Below are 21,454 nucleotides of genomic sequence, written 5' to 3'. Positions count from 1 at the left end.
ACTCAGAAATCCGCCTGCCTCTGCCTCCCAAGTGCTGGGATTAAAGGCGTGCGCCACCAGTGCCCAGCCAATTTAACAAAGTTTTACTAATGAAAAACTATAGGTATTGTGAAAAAATATTATCTAAATAGAAAAAAGGGATATGGTTTTTCTGAAGGCTGTTCGTGCTTCTCAGAGATGAGGTAAGCTTTGCTTGTATGTAGGGCGTGCAGGGAGGCAGTCTTTCTTGGCATCAGTATTTATTTTCGAATACAAAGGGAACTAATGTCAGATGGTAATAATTCCATTAAAAAGCATTCATCCAGGAGCTAATGTCCAAAATAAAATTGACAATTGTTTGTAATGAAATAAATTCACTTTAAGCAGGAAGCTACTAGCGTCTTTTGTCTCTTAGAAGATAGAGTGGATTTCACGGAGTTCTGAGCCTGAGTCCCCTGGGAGACAATTATCTGTGGGTTTATGAAAATGGATAAGATGGGAAATTAAGATTTCTTTGTGAACCAAGCAATGTTAGCCAGATCAAAGATGTGGTCAGCCAGCAGAGAAATCACTTCATCACTCTTTGGCATGGAAATGTTAAGAAGGTTTTAACCCTGCTTTTGAAGAGTATCCCGCATTAGAAGCCAGAAACTGATGCCTGACCGCTTTTCTAGGGATACCTGATAAAGACTTATGTTAGGTGACAAAAGCCTGTTTGTAAACATGCTTATATATTTTCTTTGTGTTTATTACTTTATAGGAATTTACAATGATTACTTGAACATAAATCACCAACAGATAAGGATTAAATTTTGTTTTAAAACAGAAGAATATCACCTTTCCATGTGACTTGTTACATCTATTTCCCATGATAAAAATACCACTGTTTTAAACGTTTACCTTTTTGCAAAATCTGTGCTTTTAATTAACTTACCATTTTTCTCAGTTATAGTTAGTTATTTAGTCATTTAGTCAGTTATTTTCCAACAGACACCAGTGCTGGTTTGCTTCATGTCAACTTGACACAAGCTAGAGTCATTTGGGAAGAGGGAATCTTAACTGAGAAAATATCCCCAACAGACTGTCTTATGGGCAACCTGCTGTGCACTTTTTTTTTTTGATTGATGATCGATGTGGGAGGGCCCAACTCAGTGTGGGAAGATGGTCCTGAGTGCCTCTGAAAGCAGACTGAGCAAGCTATGAAGAGCAAGCCAGTAAGCAGTCTTCCTCCATGGCCTCTGCATCAATTTCTTTCTTGAGTAAATGCCTTCAAGGCCCTAGACTACAAGCTCTAAGCTAAAACGAGCCCTTTCTTCCCCAAGTTGTTTTTGGTTATGGTATTTTATTGCAGCAGTTCCCTAACTAAGACAAGAACTGTTCCAAGTCCAAAGAAGTAGTAAGGAGAGAAGCAAGGATTAGCCCCTCTCCAGTTAATGTCTTTAATACTGCTAGGCAGAAGTTCTGCTCGGCTTCCTGCCCTATCTGTGCTCTTTATCACTTAAGCCAGTGTCTTCAGCTTTCTGGCACTTCCTCATCTGTACAGAGGATGTACAAGCACACCTAAAAAAAAAAAGTAAATGGCATTTGGGTAGTCTCTTCATTCTACTCATTTTCTGCTGAGACCTTGGGTATGTGTGTCGGAGTGGGGGATGATGGGACTTGAGTGTGGAGGCCAGAGGTTGGTAATGTCTTCCTCAATTGCTCTCCATCATAGTTTTGGAGACACGGTCTCCCACGGTACCCAGAGTTCACCATCCAACTAAAGTAGATAGTCCGAAAGTCCCAGGAATCCTGCCTCCAACTCTTCAGTGCCCTGATTATGGGCACACAATGTTGTTGTTGGTGTTGTTGGTGTTGTTTTAACGTGGGTGCTGGGGGTCTGAACTCAGATCTTCATGCTAGCATAGCAAACACACTTAGTCATCTCTTCAGTGTCAGGCCATGAGTGTGGTGTGTGGATGTGTGTGAGACAGAGGGGGTCAGATTCCCTGGAACTGGAGTTAATAGACAGCTGTGATCTGCTGTGTGGGTGCTGGGAATTGAACTCGGGTCCTTTGGAAGAGCCGCCAATGCTCTTAACTGCTGAACCATCTTTCCAGCCCCGTGGACATGAGTTTTTGGTGATCACTTTTTCTGGGGTTCTATGAGTACTCCCACTGAGTTTTCTGGCAGGAGAAGCTGAAGACTTTGAGAGGAATTCTAACACACTGCATGCTGGGTAAACTGAAGGATCATGAGATAGATTTCTTGGTTCCTTTCTTTCTTTCTTTCTTTCTTTCTTTCTTTCTTTCTTTCTTTCTTTCTTTCTTTCTTTCTTTCTTTCTATTTTCCTTCCTTCTTTCCTTCCCTCCTTTCTTTATTCCTTCCTTTTCCCTTCCCTTCCTCCTCCTTCTCTTCCATTTTCCTTTTTTTCCCCTTTCTTATCTTTTTCATTGAGTTGTTCATCTGAACAGGGGTTGGAGGCTATTGTTTTAAACTCAATAAAGCCCAGTTCCATTGCCCTTTAGGACCTGAAAAATACTGCGAACTAAGACACTCTGAACAGGGCATATTCACAAGATGCTCTGGACAGAGGCAAATAAGGAAACCGTGGTTGCTGGGATAGCTGCCGTGAAACCTATGAAATCCTGCCTCCCTGCCATATATCCAGGGCTTCTTTTTAGAGTAGCAGTCACTTAAGGGCCAGGAAATTACTTCCACTCCCTAGGACAAAGGTCTCAAAGTGAGGATTTCAATATGTCTTCCCAGCTTTGTGAAATAAATATTTGCATCTTTGCGGTTTTCTTCCCCCATTCTCAGGATACTTACAACAGGATCTGGAAAGTGGACAGTGGAAGTGAATGTTTTTAGGATATAGATGATTAAGTGATGAGGAAAAATGAAAGGAATAAATAGAAAAATGGAAATAAATTTCTTATAAGAGGTAACTTCTGTGTCAGATGCAGAATAGAAGTCACCTCCTTGTGAACCTATCAAGTATCAGAATAAGAGAGAAAGAGAGAGAGAGACAGATGGGGAGAGAGAGAGAGAGACAGAGACAGAGAGACACAGAGAGAAAGACAGAGACAGAGAGGCAAAGAGAGACCAAGAGACACACAGAGAGAGACAGACACGGAGAGAACATTACTAAAAGAGAGGAAGAGCTTTGGAAATTCATAAAAGGAGCAACCGGAAAGCTGAAAGGTGCAGAGAAACAGAAGGCAGCCACACTGAGCACAGCAGAGGCGGCTGGGCTCCCTGGCACAGGAAAGCAGGAACAGAGCTGTCATCTGGAAGGTATATAATCAGACGGCTCTGGAGGGGAGAAGACACTGGCAGTCTCAACCACAGACAAAAGCACTTCTCGTGAGCCTCAAATCCGCTTGTAGGCATTGCTGAGAGAGAGAGAGAGTGAAGAAGAGCCGGAAGCAGAAGAGAGTTCAGCCACCTCTGAAAGGTTCTCCCATCCCAAGGGAGTCTGTCCTTTAAAACTGGGCTACCCTTGGCAGCTAAAGAAAGGGAAGACTCCCAAGACGAGGCACCAGAGTCAACTGGCCCTAGCCCCAAGGGTAAGAGACAATCTTGGGGGCAGTTGTAGAGAATGTGAAGGCTCGATGATGGTATGTGACAGAAGGCCAGGAAGAGAAGTGTATAGGAAAAGGTGGTTCTAGCCTCCATGGCTGGGAGCAGCACTCATCAACTGAGAACCATTCTGGCCCTTAACAGCCTTGGGCCAAGAGCCAGCAAATAGAGCAACCTCTGGAGCTACCAAGCTGCCCTGGAGTTGCAGTAGACCCCTTGATAACTAAAGCTGAATCCCTCCAACAGGGTAATTAAAGCTGAGTGGATTTTGAAAGCACAAAGACAGATCCACCTGTATAAATCCCAGTAGAATGACTCTTTCTTCTACTCCCAGTGAATTTGGGAGAAACCTCTAAGCTACATTCACCACCCTACGGAGTGTGAATAGGGACTCTTGGGAGGACTGGAGAGCGTGCCTAGACCACAGACTGCAAAGCCAAGTGTGGCCAGCAGAGGGCCCTGGTGTGCAAAGAAGAGAAGATCAGATGCTTGCCCCAAACAGGCCCAGTGCCTGCCTAAACTATAAGTAAAATATGCCAGGGTCTGGCCACCCTCTCCTTGCTGCATATACCCTAAAGTCTGACTTACCTTCTCCTTGGCCTATATAACCAGTATTCTGCTAGAATTCACTTTAATCCTTCACTTTTTTTCTCCTGTGTTTTTTTCTTTTTTCTTTTCTTTTTAAAACAATGCTTTCTTTAACTCTGTGAGGCTTTCGCACGACGCCCTTTGATCATGTTCGTTTCCCTTTCCCAAGTCCTCCCAGATTCTCCTGCTCCTCCCCACCAACACAAATTTTTGCCACTCGCCGACACAGTTTGTGTTAGCCAACTGCTACTGGTGTAGTGTCTGCCCTGGAGTGTGCTCAATATACCAAAGTCACTCCATTGAGGAAAACTGACCTTTTTTTTTGCCAGCAGTAATTAAATGTCAACATCTCCTCTGAGCCATAGTGGAGAACCAATAGTATTATTCTACTAATGATTTATTGCCACACCCATGGATCAGTGCATCCTCATTCCTCATCCCTCATCAGAGAAGATTCTTGCAGTAGATTCCAACTGACACAGAGACTCACAACTAGCCAATGGAAGAGAATAAGAGATATTGGAATGCTCAGCCCTCAACGAGATGTCAAAATTTCATCTCTTCCCACGTGGCTCAGAGATCTTTGCAGAAGAAGGAGGGATTCTAGGAGCCAGAGGTGGTGAGTGACTTCAAGGAAACAGTGTTCTGTGGACACACATGAACTCCCAGCAGGTGTGAAAGCATGCTGGACACACATGAACTCCCAGCAGGTGTGAAAGCATGCTGGACACACATGAACTCCCAGCAGGTGTGAAAGCATGCTCAAGACCAACGCAAGCGCAAGCCAGACAAAATCCCAGCATGGAGGACAGGAACTGGGTACCAAATCCCCCTTTAAATGCTCTTACGACTACTTATTTTATCATATTTTAAAAGGCTTTATGTATTTATTTTTTATTCCCCTTTATACACTTACCCAATTTTGGTATTGTCTATTCATGTTTTTTTCTGAAAAATCTTTTTTCTGGTCTCCCACGTTACCCCTTTTAGCTTTTCTTTCTATTGTACTTTTGTTTTTTCTTTTTTCTTTTGGTTTTTCGAGACAGGGTTTCTCTGTGTAGCCCTGGCTGTCTTGGAACTCACTCTGTAGACCAGGCTGGCCTCGAACTCAGAAATCCACCTGCCTCTGCCTCCCAAGTGCTGGAATTAAAGGCATGTGCCACTACTGCCCGGCTTTCTATTGTACTTTTAATAGTATTTTAGACACATTGGCTTAAGAAACTATCATATTTTAATTTTTTCAAGTACTTTTCTCACTTATCTCAATTTGATCACAGGTTTACTGACTATCATGGAGCTTTTCTTCATTTTATTTTCCTAATTTCCTGCTTTCCCTCTCACCCTTAATTACACTCTTTATTCCTATGCTTTCTTTGGCTTATTCAATCTTGTTTCTCCTCCATTTCCCTCCTCCCTGCTCCATTCCTCCACTGGGATTACTTACAACTTTAACTTTACATAAACCATAACTCAATAGCAAAATTGACTGTAGTTCCCACATTTTCTGATGTATATGCAAGATCAGCATCCCAGTAGGCTTTCCTTGTGTTAAGTACATGACTACATCTTGTATGGTGTGGTGTTATGCTGACAAGCACCACTGCTTATTCTCTCCAAAATAAGCTACACTGGAGGTGTAAGCTCTCAAAAGCAAGACCTCCAATAAGAAGGTGCTCACACATAAGCAGAAGTGACACTTAAGCCATCAGAAGTGTGGGTTACAGCAGATTAACACAGCCAACACTCAGCTCCTTTAATACAGAACTCAGAGAGGATGAACTAGGTAAAATGCTGATGAACTAGGTAAAAATGATCAATACTCCCAAAGAGTTACAGAAGCGTGACGAACACTGCAAAGTAGCAGGATACAAAATTAATGTACAAAAGTCCGTGAGTAGCTTTCCTTTATGTCAATAGTGAAACTATGAAGAAAGAAATCAGGAAGAACATCTCATTTAGAGTTGCTTTAAAATACCTATGAAGTAGGGTAAGATGGTTTGCTCCTTTAATCCTAGTACTCCAGAGGCAATCAGGGAGATCTCCATGAATTCAAGGTCAACCTGGTCTACACAATGAATTTTAGGACACCAAGGGCTACATGGTGAGATCCTGTTTCAAAACAAACAAATTAAGACATGCCCCCTGACCCCCCACCAAACAAAACCAAACCTCCAAAACACATAAGAAAAGAATTCTAACTAAGGAAAAGCCTCTACAACAGATACATTAAATCCCCAAGGAAAATGAAGAAGATATTAAAAGATGGGAAGATCTTCCAAGCTGGTAGATTAGCAGAATTAGTACTGTAGAAAGGGTGGTATTACTGAAAGAAAGCTACAGATTTAACTCATAACAACAAAGAAGAACATGCTACTGATAAACACACACACAAACATGCTACTGACACAGACACAAAAAATGGACCTATAGAATACAGTATAGGACCAGAAATAAATCTAGACAGCTGAATCTTTGACAAAGTCATCAAAAACATACATTGAAGAAAAGACCATTTCTTCTACATGGAAAACTATATCCAGTGAACAACTGGATCCCTATCTCTTACCCAACACAAAAATCAATTAAGAATGGATCAAAAGCTGGACCCAGCACTTGAGAGGCAGAGGCAGGCAGATTTCTGAGTTCAAGGCCAGCCTGGTCTACAGAGTGAGTTCCAGGACAGGCAGGAGTACACAGAGAAACCCTGTCTTGAAAAAAAAAAATGGATTAAAGGCCTTAATTTAAGAGCTCAAACTTTGAAACTGCTCCAGGAAAATATGGATAAAATGTTTCAAGTCATTGACATAGGTAAGAACTTAAAAAAAAAAAGAGAGAGAGAGAGAGATCAAAATCACAAAGGAATTAATTCCAGTAATTGACAAGTGTTATGTAACAGTTTCCTGCCATTTTGAAACATTCTATCTTTCAGGGAAGCATCTTCAGCAGAAAGGTAAAAAAAACTTCTAATAGCTTCAGGAAGTCCCTGAAACATCCCTGCCAGAGTAAACAACAAAAGCTGAGAGTTCCTCCCAGACAGAAGGAAGCTGGGCTGCGAGAAGACTTCAGATCAGTTCAGCCGTGACACTCTCAGAGAAGCTAAGCTACAAAGACTCAGAACAGCCGCCTGGGAAAAGCAGAAAGCAGTCACGCTGCCTGGAAGAGGTTTAAACCAACTCTTCAACAAGTGTGATCCATGTTCCTAGCTTTTGTGACCAGTCACCCATGCTGGGGTGGACCTTGGTGATGTCACTGTGTTTGAGTTGATTTCTGCTTCTGTAAGTGACCCCTCATCATGCTTGTGTAAATAAGCCCAATAAAACTCGGTGGTTCACTAAGCTGGATTTTGGAAGTATCCTTCATACTTTGGTCTGTCATGGGATCCCTATCTGGGGAGAGTAGACATGTGTGTTGAGTGTCCCCAGGAAAAGTTTTGTCATATAACAACACATAAAATTGCATTACGTTAAAATGTTTTTGCATAGCAAAGTTAAAAATGAACATGGTAGAGAGACAGCCTATGAAAAGGGGAAATATTTACTAACTATACAGCCAACAGGGATCAATAACTAGATTCTATAAAGGTCTAATGAAACGAATAGGCAGTTGTCAAAGGAAGGAATACATGTTTGAAAATGTACTCAACTATCCTGGTGTGGGGCACCTTTCCTATTACTCCAGCACTTGGTAGATAAAGGCAGGAGGGTCAGGAGTTCAAGATCATCTTCAGCCACATAAGAATTTGTGACCAGCCTGGGCGACATAGAATCCTGTGCCAGAAAAGAAAGGAAAAAAAAGGAAGAAGTGGAGGGAGGGGAGCAGAGGAAATGAGAGGGAAAGGAGAGAAGGAAAGAAAAATGTTCAGCACCAGTATCCATTACGGAAATGCAAATTAAAGTTGCTTTGAGATTCCATCTCACCTGGGTCAAACTGGTTATCGTTTAAAAAAGACACCCAGGAGAATGTGAGGAAATATGTACCTTTATAATGTGTACTGATAAACACTACACTGATGGAAATAGGTATGATGGCTCCTACAATTAAAAGTAGAACTATCGAAAAAAAAAAGTAGAACTATCATATGATTTAGCTAAGACACTCCTGGGTATACACGCAAAGGCTTCTAAGTTAGCACCCCTCAGAGATAAGCTCCCATGTTAATGCTGCACACAGAAGCCAAGGTATAGACCCAACTGAGACACTAACCAACATATGAATGGATGAAAAAATATAGCAAATATACACAGTGAATGAAGTTATGCCATTCAAAGGAAACTGGATAGAATGAGAGATCATTATGCCAAGAGAAATAAGACAGACTGAGAAAGACACCCCCACACTCACACACCTACCCCCCCATACACACACACACACACACACATACACACACACACACATCTCACATATTTTTTCTCACACATGGAATCTGGATTTAGAAAAAAAATGACGTGAAAGTAAAAATTATGACAGGGGGTGCAAAGGTCTATGGGGGTGAGGATAAGAGTGGGTAATGGAATATATGTGTCCTGAATGCAGAGGAGGAGCTGTTTGAGCATAGGCAGTAAGAAAGGATGGAGATCAACGAGAAAATTGAGGGAGGTAATTAGAACAACATATAATAGAAAGTATAATAGCATATATTTATGAAATGTTACACTGAAACCTATTTTTCTATATGCTAACCAAGCAAAAATTTTCAAAAATTATTTCACTGCAGACAAAGATCCACAGTTGCTTTATCAAACAAAACAGAACAAAACATAAACACACAAAGGAATACTCAGTGAACTACAAAATATAGTTTCTAATGAAAGACAAATGAACTATTTTAAAGCTATTTTATGACATCCTTGCCTGGTATCAGGGGCGTGGTGAACCAGCTCCAAGGGCAGGAGCACAGAAGACCTAGCCCTGTCCTCACCTGGCAAGGGGTGCTATGGACAAGAGAGAGGTGCCCTCCTGCTCCTTGACCCTCACAGTGCAGGAGAGCTGGGCTGAGGTAATGAGAATGGGAGAGCTGGCCCCACCACTCCCTAGCTTCAACACTCAGGAGAGTGGGCCTTGCACCTATCCTGGGCAGCACAACCCAGGCCCTGGCTGCAAAGGTGTTGGTGAGCGGGCCTGAGGACATGACAGCAGGAGAGTTGACCCTGGCCCCTGCTGGCTGCAACAATTGGGTGAGTTAGCCAGGACAATGCTGGAGAGCTCACCCTGGTGGTGAGAGTCCAGAAGAGGTGGCAGGTTGACTACCTCCCAGGTCCATATCCAGGGCTTTGAGTTGGCCCATCATAACGTCTACCCCATCTATGATCTTCTGGAGCGCTTTAAGGGCCAGTCTGGCAGATCCAAAGTTGCAGGATCTCCATGACACGGGCAACAACAGGATATCTGGTAGGAGTCCTAATGAGGAACCAGTGTCGAGAGTGTAGGGGATCCAATGCAGATAGTGTAACAGAAGTCAGAGGCCTCGAAACAAACCAGTAACTCATTGCAATGAACATTTGCAAGGAAAGATGTGTGGACAAAAGGGTACCCTGTGTGACATACTGGCGATACACTGAAGCTTCCAGGACAAGGTTGTTGGTTGTCATTTTGTCATCATCATTATCATCATCGTAGTCGTCCTCTTCCTGTTCCTCTTCCCCTTCCCCTTCTCTTCATTCTCCTCCTCCTCCTCCTTCTCCTCATTCTCCTCCTCCTTCTTTTCCTTCTCTTCTTCCTCCTTCTCCTCCTCCTCCTCCTGTTTTTCTTCATCATTTTCTTCTTTGTGTGTAGGTCTAACATATCACCTTTTGCAGTTACTCAAAATGAGATGTTAGATCCCCAGCTCTCATGTGATCTGATGAAAGTACTGATTTTGAGTATCACTCAATATCTATGACACTGGTATATATTGTTTTAAAGTATTTTAATATCCCCCCTAGCATCCTACCCAGGATTTAATAGGAGCCACTGTTACAAAAACTACAAAGTAAATAAAAAATTGGGATTTAAATCCTGAAACTCAACTATTGATGGTTTGGAAATGGCAGCCTTAGCTATTTCTATAGGGATAACATATATCCCATTAATATGCACAGTTCTAAAATTTTACTATCAGTTAAAAAAAAAACCTAAGGAATCCTTTTCTTTTAAAAAGGCTACAACTCATGGAAAAAGTTAAATGTACACAGTAATTTTAGAACAAAAGGGCAACACAGGAAAGGTAAATTCGAGCTCAGAACTAGTAAAGTTTGAAGCAGCCTTGGTTAAGCATGAAAGTGACACGCCTTTATCAGTTTTTTATGTGTAACTGAACTGAGTAGGAAAAACCTAGTCAAGGGGAAAAGAAGGAAGGCACCCGCCCACACACACACTGACGCTGGAACTTACTGCCATCGGGTTTTGTCCTTCAGGGAGTTTTTCCTAGAGTCGCTCCCTTCGCTGGCGCTATCCTCCTCCTCCATTTCCAAGCTTCGGCTGCAGCTCCGGATGATCTGGAAGATGCTGTTGATGGTGAGCTCCTTCTCTGAATTCTTCAAGCCATTCTGCCCCACTCGTTGTAAGAAGTTCTCTTGTCCACTGTAATCGGCTACAAACTACAGAAAAAGAGTTGAGGTACACACTGTTGCAACTTACCATGTCTGAACAACCTTCATGTAGGAGATCTAAATCAAACAGTGGTAAGTAGTATAGTAACCTCTGAGCCTGTTTGACTAAGAATGGAGTCAAGAGGCGCCGCGAAAAGCTTAAGTTCCTATTTTTTCACCACACCACATGAAATCCCAGAACTTCCTCACAGTGACAGTCCCAGCACCTCTAGGCATCTAAACTGCACTGTGAATTTATAACACAAAAAGCAATATTACTTCATGGCTCCCTAGGGACAAGGTTAGCCACTTTACAGAGGAGGGCAGTCATTTCGTTTTTGTAATGGGAATTGAGAAGAGAATGAGTAAAGATCTCCATGACATGGAACAAGATGAAGTGACCCGTCTCAAGGAAAACATTTAAAAGCCATCTTTTAGCTGGCCTTGTCCAGAAGCTGCAGGAAGACAGTAGCTTCTTGATTTTTTTTTTTTTTAAGCTACTAGTGTGGCTTGATCATGATCAGGAAGCTTCCAGAATCAGAGGGAAGAGCTGCAACCCAGTCAGGAGAGGCAGTGATCCTCCACTGCAGGGAGCTGAGGGGAGTGCAGGGTGGAAGGCTTTTTAAAGCTGCCTCTTTCATTTACTGGACTTTTAATACCAGCTGCTAAGACCAAGGAAATATCAGCCCAGTGTCTGTAACCAGACCATGTCAGGGGATCTCAAGTCTTCCCAGAACGTGTGATGCTTCTCTTCTCAGGTTACATAAGATAGGCTGAAGTTTTGAGTCTTCCCACTTCAAATAAGAAGGGATGCTAGTGTGTGTGTTTGTGTGTGTGTGTGTATGTGTGTGTTGAGTGTGTATGAGATTGTGCATGTATGTCTCTGTGTGTATGTGTATGTATGTGTGTGAGTGTGTGAGTATGTATGAATGTCTGTATATATGTGTGGGTGTGAGAGTGAGAGTGTATGAGTGCGGGAGTGTGTTGACTGTGTGGTACGTGTGTGAATGTATGAGTATGTGTGAGTGTCTGTATATATGTGTGGGTGTGAGGGCATGAGTGTGTGTGCGCACATGTATGTGTGTGTGCACATGTATGTGTGTGTGCGCATGTGCATGTGTGTATGTGTGTGTATGTATGTGTGTGTGCACGTGCATGTGTGTATGTGTGTGCATGTATGTGAGTGTGTGAGTGGGTGTATCTTTATGTATGTGTGGGTGTGAGTGAGTATATGAGCATGTGAGTTTATGCAAGGGTGTTGAGAGTGAGTGTGTGTGCACATGTGTGGTGTGTGTGTGTGTGTGTGTGAAGGGTCAGTACTGAGTGTTGTCATCTTCATAGATGAGAACATGAATGACTCTGGATTTGGGTTTTAGATTTTCAAATAGGTAATGCCTCAAAAATCTCCCTAACACATTTTAAAACATTTTTATTTCACTTTTAAACATCCCAGAGGGAGGTTTTCTTGTATGTTGTGAGCCTCTTGGTGCCCCTTACTCAGTGTGCAATGTCCTGACTTAAAGCTCACACCATTTTTGAGAGTGGGGGCGGATGGGGCAGAGCCTAGAGTGTCTGGATGACACATACATGAATGCAGAGAAGGCACTACTGACTTTCCCCACTCCTTACCCCACTGATTTGTAAGTTGTTGGTCTCATTTGATGTCATCACCTAAACCTAGAAAGTTCTACCCAATAGCAAAAACCTACCAACTTTTGAAATTAAAACAACAAAAATCCAGCAACAGTGGATTTGTGATCAACAGTATCATATTAAGCCTGTTGTAACAATATCAAGTTCCAAACAGCTGGTATTAACTTTCTCCAGAGCTTTCAAGGACCTCCTCTCTACCCATAAACAATACCAAGGCTTGCTCTAGCCTCAGAAAGTGATTTCCCATCGTACAAGTGAGTACACAGGAGGCTGGGCAGATCTCTTGGGGACTGGCCACTCTGAAAAGCTCACCTCCAGGGCTTCTTCTTGGGAGCTGTACCGTGGGAAGAGCTTCAGGAGGCCAGAGGCACCATCAAGCACCTCACAGAGCTCCTTCAGGAACACCCCACAGAAGGGAACCACTTTGCAGCCGGGGATGTGCAAGGCTCGGGTCACTACCTTCTTGTACTCCACGGAGGACTCATGCTGAGCCATGGCATCTTTCAGGCTCCGCATGGTCTCAATGTCCGACTGGTCCATGAACTGCCACATCTTTAGAACTTTCCTTGACCTATTGCAAATAAATGACATTTTTTTTTTAAGCCTAAAGGAGTGACAATGTAGCTTACATTATATAGACAAAATTCCATAAAGTTTATTGTTACTTCATAGTGTTCTTTCTGTGTATTTATTTGTTTATGAATGATTTCTATCTTCATCAGGTGTCATAGTGACACAGATGGTATAAAAGTAACCATTTTCTGATTGGATTTAAGGCCCACGCCACAAGATGGGAAAGGAGCCAAGATCCTGTGACTAGATAGATCATAGACCTAGAAAGGCACTCATCAGTATTATTTTGTGACATAAAAATAAAATGACTCCTAATGATTTATTGCTATACCCCTAGATTAGAGCATCTCTCATCCCTCACCAGGGAAACTTCTTATAGCAGATCACAATTAGCACAGAGACCCTTGATTGATCAATATACATAGAATAAGAGACTAAGAGACATATCCTACCCCTCTCCCAGCGCTCAGGGGTTTTTCATGGAACAGTGAGTGGAAAGACTGTAAGAGAGAAAGGGGGCAGATAACACCAAGGAAATGCTCTTCCAGATAAAGCAGGGCAGCTACTCTTAGGAACTCACAGCAACTGTGACAACGTGCACAAGCGCTGTGCACATTCGACACAGACAAAAATCCCAGCACGAAGGGTGGAAGGGAGGCACAAAATCCCACGACTAGCCAAGGAGCTAATAGCACCGGGTAGCTGCTGGGAGAGGGGAAGCCAGTTTCTGGTTGGGTGACACAACTGGACTCCATGTGGTAAGAAAACAAAAAAGAAGAAGAAGTATCAAAGTTGGATGGGAAGGGATGGGAAGAGAGAGGAGGAGGAGGGATGGGAGGAGGGAGGAGGAGGAGGGATGGGAGGAGGGGTGGGAGGAGTGAGGAGGATCGTAATAAGAGGAGTTGGTGGGAAGATGGATATATTCAAAATACATTGTATTAAATTATCAAAGAATTAGTAAAAATATTGCTGGAAAAAAAGCTAAATATGAGCCCAGGATTATGCTGGCGAGGAGTATTCCTCCCAGGTTTCTGTTCCGAGTTCTTGTTTGCATTCCTGCCCTGGCTTCCCTCTGCGATGGACTTACGACCTGGAAGAGTAAGCCAGATAGCACATTCCTTCTCAGTTTTTTTTTTTTAATCACAGCAATAGGAAGGAAACCAGAACACATGGTTTGTATGAATATTTCTGAGACTTTGTCCGCGGAGAGCCTATCCTATATGTCTCTCCTGATCTTTGAGTCCCTCAGAGTCATACACGAAACCGGCTAGTTTAGACTCTAGCAGGAGCAGATTTTTGCAGAATAAAGTTTGACCTTAGCTCCACACTTCCCGAGGGACCTTGTTTTGATGTATGATCTGCAGAACAACGTATTAAGTGGATTTTTTTTTTTCTAGTTTGAAACGGCTGCTGAGATCAACAGGTGACACTGTAGCTGGCAATCTCAAGAGCGGTATCACGGCCCCATGAGGGGTGTCCTCCGGACTGCTCCGTCCACTATGATTTCTTGCCCTCCTTTATCCCACACAGGGACCCAGACAGTTGGAAACATCTCTATGGAGAGTAGTGTGAGAGGGTTTCTATGAAAAGCATGACTTAGCCTCAGGGGCTGGGTGCGTGAACCCCTTGGACACTCATCCTGGGCGGTGTGGATCATGGCCTGCTGTGCTGTGCGAAGCCCATATGCCCAAAGGCTCAGGGAGAGACGGCTCTGTAGATGCTTTCTGCCTTTACAGGATTAACGAGGCAGTGGGGTTGTCTCCCATGAGTCCAGCCAGAGTAGACGCTGTGGAAGGAGCAAGCTTGGGCTACTTACTTACTTATTTTATTTTTGAGAGGAAGCAATTTTATTTTACACAAAATCAGGACTAGATCCATGGCTTTTTAAAAGAACGTCTTATTGATTCTTTGTGAATTTCACATCACGCGCCCCAATCCCACTCATCTTCTCCCTTCACATCTACCCTCTGCCCTTGCAACCTCCCCTCCAAAAGAAAATAAAAAATAAAAAACAACTCTTCCCCCAAACCAAAGATATCATCTTGGAAGCTGTAGTGTCACCATGCGTCTCACAGTATGGCCTTCTGTCTACACATCTTTACTTGGATTTATTGCAATGGGTCATTGGCCTGGTTCAAGGCCTCTGGCTTCTGCTACACTACTACTACTGGTTGCTCACCTATCTTGTTGCCACATCACGGAGACCCTGAGGCTTTGGATCTGCAGGACCTGGGCCCGTCACACGTTCCAGTAGTTCATAGATGGGGTATATGTTGAGGTGGGCTGACTCAAAGCCCTGGATCTGGCCTTGAATGGTAACTGAGTTGGTCATCAAGCTCAGACTATCATTAAAAGGCTGCTGTCAGTTGAGGTGATTCCCTAAACCTAAGAGAGAGGACCCCAAGACTAGATTTAAAGCCTGCGAATTGAATGGTCACTCAGTGGGTGTATCACACTTTTGACAGATATGTTTAAACATTTAGGGAGATTCTTGCCTTTGGATGAGGGAGCTATTTCAGAGGGTTTTGAAAAATTTAGGGGGGGAGTCTAGCTAGAAGAAGGTTACTGCAGACAGGTTTTTAAGAGTAATATCTTGTCCTTGACCCTTCCCTGTTTCTCTCTCCACTTCTACCAAGTTCACAATGAGGGAAAGAAGCCGCTCCAATACACACTACCAACTTTGTCATGTTCTACCCAGGCACCAGTAGCCAGGAGAGCATGTGTGGGACACCTTGAAACCATAAGTCAAAAGTAGGCACCTACTCCTTTGAATTGTTCTCTCAGGTGCTAATATACCAGGTAATTATGCAGTGAGAGGCCCATACAAAACAAATGGTGAGCACATGGGGAGGCACTAAGAAGGAACTCTCGCACCATGCACATGTTTGAGACAGTAGAGGCGCTTACAGCCAGGCAAGTAGGACTTTTTGCTCCTTCAACTCCTGGTCCCTCCCCTTTGTTGCCCCCTCCCTGCCCTCCCTCTCCTCTCTCCTCCTCTCCTTTTGAGGGAGCAGGGGTGAGGAGTTTATCCAGGTAAGTGTTGCTGGCTGTCCAGGGAACTGATTCAGAGCTATTTGTTTGTTACCATATTTCCTTACCTGAGGCCTGCCAGGAACTCCATGACAGCGTTGTAGTTGCCCATGTTCCAGCAGCATTTGGCCACATGCACCAAATAAGAGAAGACTTCCCGCTTCTCCTCCATAGAGCCTGCCGTGAGGATCAGCCAGGTCACCCAGGAGCTTACCTGGAAGATGGATGGCAGACAATCACTGAAGACATATCCCAGAAACTACACACACAAACACACACAAACACACACACATATATGAATATTATGTATGTATGTATAATAGGTAAAGAAAAGGGACTTGGGACCAGGAAAAGAAGTAAGCAAGGAGCTCTAACATGAAACGCAGATCCATTGCTGCTTTAATGTGGCTCCTGAAGAGTCAATATGTCTGCATCTTCATCTCCATCTTGAAGTAAAAAGGCTGAAAAGGTAACTATAAAATATCTCTTGATCTACTCATCAAGACTATAGATCCTTAAGACTATATATAAAAAACCATATATGGATACTCTTGATGAAATATGGTCAACAGACATGAAGATTAAAGGCAGTCAATGCATTTAGCCCATACATTGAGAACATTTATCAAGCAAGAAATGTGTGATATCAGGGCAGGTAAGATGGCTAAACAAGTAGCAGCGCCTATTATCAAAGTTTGACAGCCTGATTTTTATCCCTGATACCCACATGGTAGAAGGAGAGAATAAAATCTCTAATGTTGTCTAATCTTCACATGCCTTCCATGACGTAAGCTCATGTGCACAAATGTGCACACACACACACACACACAGGCATAAATAAATAAAAAAATCTTTAAAAAATTAGAACATGTAGTTCCAAACAAAAAATACAAAAATATTTTGGAACAATCTCTTTTTTCTTAATTAATTAACTAATTAATGAATTTTATATCCCTACCACAGTTCCCCTCCCTCTTCTCCCCTCAGTTCTTCCCTTCTACATCCGCTCTTCTCCTCTCCCTCCCCTCCCCTCCATTCACCTTCACCACTCCTCCTTTGTTTCTCTTATGAAAAGGGGAGGTCTCCCATAGATATTAGCCAGTCCTGGCATATCAAATTGCAGAAAGACTAGGGGCATCTTCTCCCCTTGAAGCTAGGTGAGGCATCCTGTTATGAGGATAGGATCCCTCAGGCAGGCAACAGAGTCAAAGACAGCTCCTGTTCTCTCTGTAAGGCCAAGCTCCACAACTGTAACATTTATGCAGGGGGCCTAGGAATGTCTCATGCAGGCCCCCTGATTCAGTCTCTGGGAGCCCCTAAGAGCCCAGGTTAGTTGATTCTGTGGGTTTTCTTATGGTGTTTTTGATCACTCTGGCACCTACAATCCTTCCTCTCCTGCTTCTATAGGATTCCTCAAGCTTGAAACAATCTCTTACACATACTAACCTACTATATTTCAAATGACAAAACAACTAGAAGAGTAAAAAATAATACTTTTTATGTACCAGGAGCCATTTTAAGTACTTTGGCTATGACATCTCATATATCTCTCATAACAGGTCAGAGTCAGGGATGATTACTACCCCCAAGAACTTGCTGAAGATCCTTAGGCAAAGTAGGTAGCAAAAGGCTTGAGGTGACATTTGGTGGCTGTGTGAATGAACACATGGGGAATCTCATGTTTTCTTCCTCTAACTCTGGGATTACATTCTTCTACTGTGACTTTTTTTTTTCTGCCAGAGTATAAAATTCACTTCTACATCTCATTTCTAACATTTGGTATCTAGGTGATCTCTTTCTGCTCTGAGATTATTTCACTATTGTGTATCCTGGTGCTTGGCCACAGCTGTCCAGGTTGAGCTGCTTTCTCCACCTTGGCTAACTCGTGGGAGGGTGACCAGTTGTCTGTGGTTGACCATATTAGTTGTAATATAGGTTAGCAACAGAGCTGAACCCTAAGGAAGAACTCTTTCTTCAGTCTATGTGAGAGTGAGGCCTGAACAGAGTTCATGGTGACCCAGACATCTGAGGAAACAGGAGTTCAAGGTAGAGGGCACACAGCCCCCAAATGGGAACAATAAGAATTAATGATGCTTAGCGTTAGCAGCAACCATAGAGGGGTGTCCAATGCCAGTTTTTCGGATCTAGAAACAAAAGAAATGAAACAAAAAACCAAGAATAAAACAAATAAAGAAACCAAAAGAGCGTATGTCTCATAGGAGAAATATTCTCAAAAAGCTTTCTTATGCGGCCATGATACTTAAAAATTAGGACTCTCAGCTTAGTACTCTTTTATTCAGCTGATGAAAGGTGACAGTTTCTTTTTACACATGTTCCTGGGTGGATCCTCCTAAGCCAGTGTTTCTCAACCTGTGTATTGAGACCCTCTTTGGGAGTTGAATTACCCTTTCACAGAGGTTGCCTAAGATCATTGGCAAATAGAGATACTTACATTACAGTTCATTAATAGTAGCAACGTTACAGTTATGAAGTAGCTATGAAAATAATTTTATGGCTGCGTATCACCACAATGTGAGGAAATGTATTAAAGGGTCAAAGCATTAGGAAGGCTGAGAACTGCTTGTCTTAAAGCACTCAATTTGGAGCTATACATTTGAAGATAGAGACAGAATGAAATCAAGAAAATACCTCTAAGATAAAGAAAAACCACTATCAACAAAAACTACTCCAAAGTACAATGTATGGGATAGATGCTCAACACCTTTTTACCCCTCCATAGAAACAAGTATGAAAATGGAGGCAATGCAGAGACACATGCTCCACTATGTTTATAGCAGTATTATTTATAATAGCCTGAAGCTGGAAACAACCTAGGTGTCTCACAATGAAAGAATGGATACAGAGAATGTAGTTCATTTACACAGTGGAGTACTACTCAGCTATTGGAAATGAGGACATCATGAGTTTTGCAGGCAAATGGATGGAATTAGAAAATATCATCCTGAGTGAGGTAACTCAGACCCAAAAGGACATGCATGGTATGTACTCACTGATAAGTGGATATTAGCCCAAAAGCTCAGAATATAACCCATGATACAGCTCATAGACCATATGAAACTTAAGAAGGAAGACCACAATGTGGATGCTTCCATACTACTTAGAAGGGGGAGCAAAATAATCACAAGAGGTAGAGGGACAGAGGGACCTGGAAGGGAGAGAGGAGGGGGAGGGAAGAAAAGGATCAGGTATGGGAAGGGACAGGAAAGAAGTACAGAGGATCAGGAAATTGAATAGAAATATGCAGCAGTGGGGGATGGGGAACTGGGGACAGCCACTAGAAAGTCCCAGACTCCGGGGAAGCTAGAGGCTCCCAGGACCCATTGGGGATGACATTAGCCAAAATATCCAACAAAAGGGAGACAGAACCCATAGAGACCACCTCCAGTAGATAGACATGGCCCCTAGTTGTGGGATGGGGCCATTCGCCAATCTCAAAAATTTTAACCCAGAATTGTTCCTGTCCAAAGGAAAGACAGGGCCACAAATACGGAACAGAGACTGAAGAAAAGGCCATCCAGAGGCCGCCCCACCTAGGGATCCATCCCATCTACAGACACCAAACCCTGACACTATTGCTGATACCAAGAAGATCTTGCTGACAGGAGCCTGGTATGGTTGTCTCCTGAGAGGTTCTCCCAGCACCTGACTAATACAGACCCAGATACTCACAGCCAACCATTGGACTGAGCCTGGGGAACCCAATGGAAGAGTTAGAGGAAGGACTGAAGAAGCTAAAGGGGATTGCAACCCCATAGGAAGAACAATATCAACTAACTGGACCACACAGAGCTCCCAGGGACTGAACCACCAACCAAAGAGTACACATGGAGGGATCCATGGCTGCAGTTGCATATGAAACAGAGGATTGTCTTATCAGTGGGAGGGGAGGCCCTTGGTCCTGTGGAGGATTGATGCCCCAGCATAAGGGGATGCTAGAGTGGTGAGGTGGGAGTGGGTTAATGGGTAGAGGTGCACCCTCATAGAGGCAAAGGGGAGGGGGGATAGGAAAGGGATTTGTGAAGGAGAAACCAAGGGAAAGGGGGACAACTTTAAAACATAAATGAATAAAATAGCCAATAAAAGAAAAAAGAAAAGAAAATGGTGGCAATGGTGCTGGGTACTGATTAAACATGGCTACATTCTGGTGGTTGTTGCACTGGAGTAAGAAACTGCCACTTCCTTTCTGATATAAGCTGAAGTAAAACCTACCACTCTGGACTTCCAGGAGGCTCTGAGTATGCCCCTCTGTGATCTTCCTGCTCTGAGGGATGTTAGCCTCAGACAAAACAAGAACAGACCTGGAATCAGGCCACTAGGACAAGCCCTTCCTACATCATCCAAGGAGTTCTGTGGAGTTCTTAGAGCTGAGCCCCCTGCAGCCGTCAGTAAAACCCCTGCTTATTCTCCAAGCCTGTTTCCTCACCATGTAACAGTCCGTTCATGAAACCTTGGCTCTGCTGGACCAAGAGGAAATGTTTGCCAACAGAGACTGGTCGTGGTTTGGTGCAGCTAGCCAATTCTTCCTTTAGCTTGGTTTGTGTTTGATGGACCTTAACCTAGAATGGGAACCAAGTCAAACTTTTCTTTACAAGTAGAAACGGGATTCTGAACATTTAAAATGGCTCTTCAGAGTCACGCAGCTCCTGCCTGAGACCACTGCCTGGCTGAGTTCTGTGGCTTTCTGTCAGTGTTGAAAGTCACTGCAACTTTTCTAACTATTCCTACAGTGAATTCACTACAGGCAGTGAATGGAAAAGGTTAACCCTCACCCAGGAGGAGAGGCAGAACCCACCCCTTCTTTGTGTTTCAATCCTGATCACGCACACAGATTTATTTCCTATCAGTCAAATCATTTCCCATACACTTTCCCACATGCTAGGGAAAAAATAGCAATACTGTATTTCACATGGAAACATAATTTAAACCAACTGTTCCATCCCTGAGTGTGAGTCCCCAGGGCCCTGGTTGTTGAGATTATATAAGCACTGTTATCACAAACTCTCTCTTTCCATTCTCTCTCTTTCTCTCCATCTCCCCCACCCCCCCACAGCCCACATAGCTTACAAAGTGCAAGGGCAATTCTTATGATGACATAGTATATTTATGATTTTATTGGTGCTAAGTGGTAAGAATGTCACCAATGAAACAAAATAAATGATTTAAAAAAACAGACAAAAATTTTTGGTGGTATCAAATGTAGCCCTCAGCATAAATGGCAGTTACACTTACCAAGTAGAGATGAAGGGTGCTACCAGCTCAGAAAAAGTTTCACCATGTCAGTCACAAAGAAAAACACGAGAACACATACAGTATGATGGCTCTACTATAGGGAATGCCCAGAGAACAGGGATGTTGCTCATAGCAGATTATTTTGCCTCATTTCAATGGTCAGCATGAATAAGCAGAGAATCAGATTCTTGGATCAATTTATATATATGTATATATACTTACATATTCATATATATATATATATATATATATAT

General features: G+C 43.0%; 1 protein-coding gene across 3 annotated transcripts in view; it reads right to left on the bottom strand.

Moving 5' to 3' along the window:
* Plce1 (phospholipase C epsilon 1) overlaps window positions 1-21,454 on the bottom strand; it is a 304,329-nt gene that overhangs the window by 76,488 nt on the left and 206,387 nt on the right. For all 3 annotated transcript variants that reach the window (XM_031390225.1, XM_031390227.1, XM_031390226.1), the window contains exons 5-7: window positions 16,019-16,164; window positions 12,660-12,918; window positions 10,498-10,703 (exon numbers count right to left, since the gene is read on the bottom strand). In XM_031390225.1, coding sequence (XP_031246085.1) covers window positions 10,498-10,703; window positions 12,660-12,918; window positions 16,019-16,164 — 611 coding nt within the window. The remainder of the gene's footprint in view (window positions 1-10,497; window positions 10,704-12,659; window positions 12,919-16,018; window positions 16,165-21,454) is intronic.

The sequence above is a fragment of the Mastomys coucha genome, unplaced genomic scaffold, assembly GCF_008632895.1.
Source record: "Mastomys coucha isolate ucsf_1 unplaced genomic scaffold, UCSF_Mcou_1 pScaffold21, whole genome shotgun sequence".
NCBI lineage: Eukaryota > Metazoa > Chordata > Mammalia > Rodentia > Muridae > Mastomys > Mastomys coucha.
Note: the sequence above shows the minus strand (reverse complement) of the source record. Positions and strands in the feature narration are given on the sequence as shown.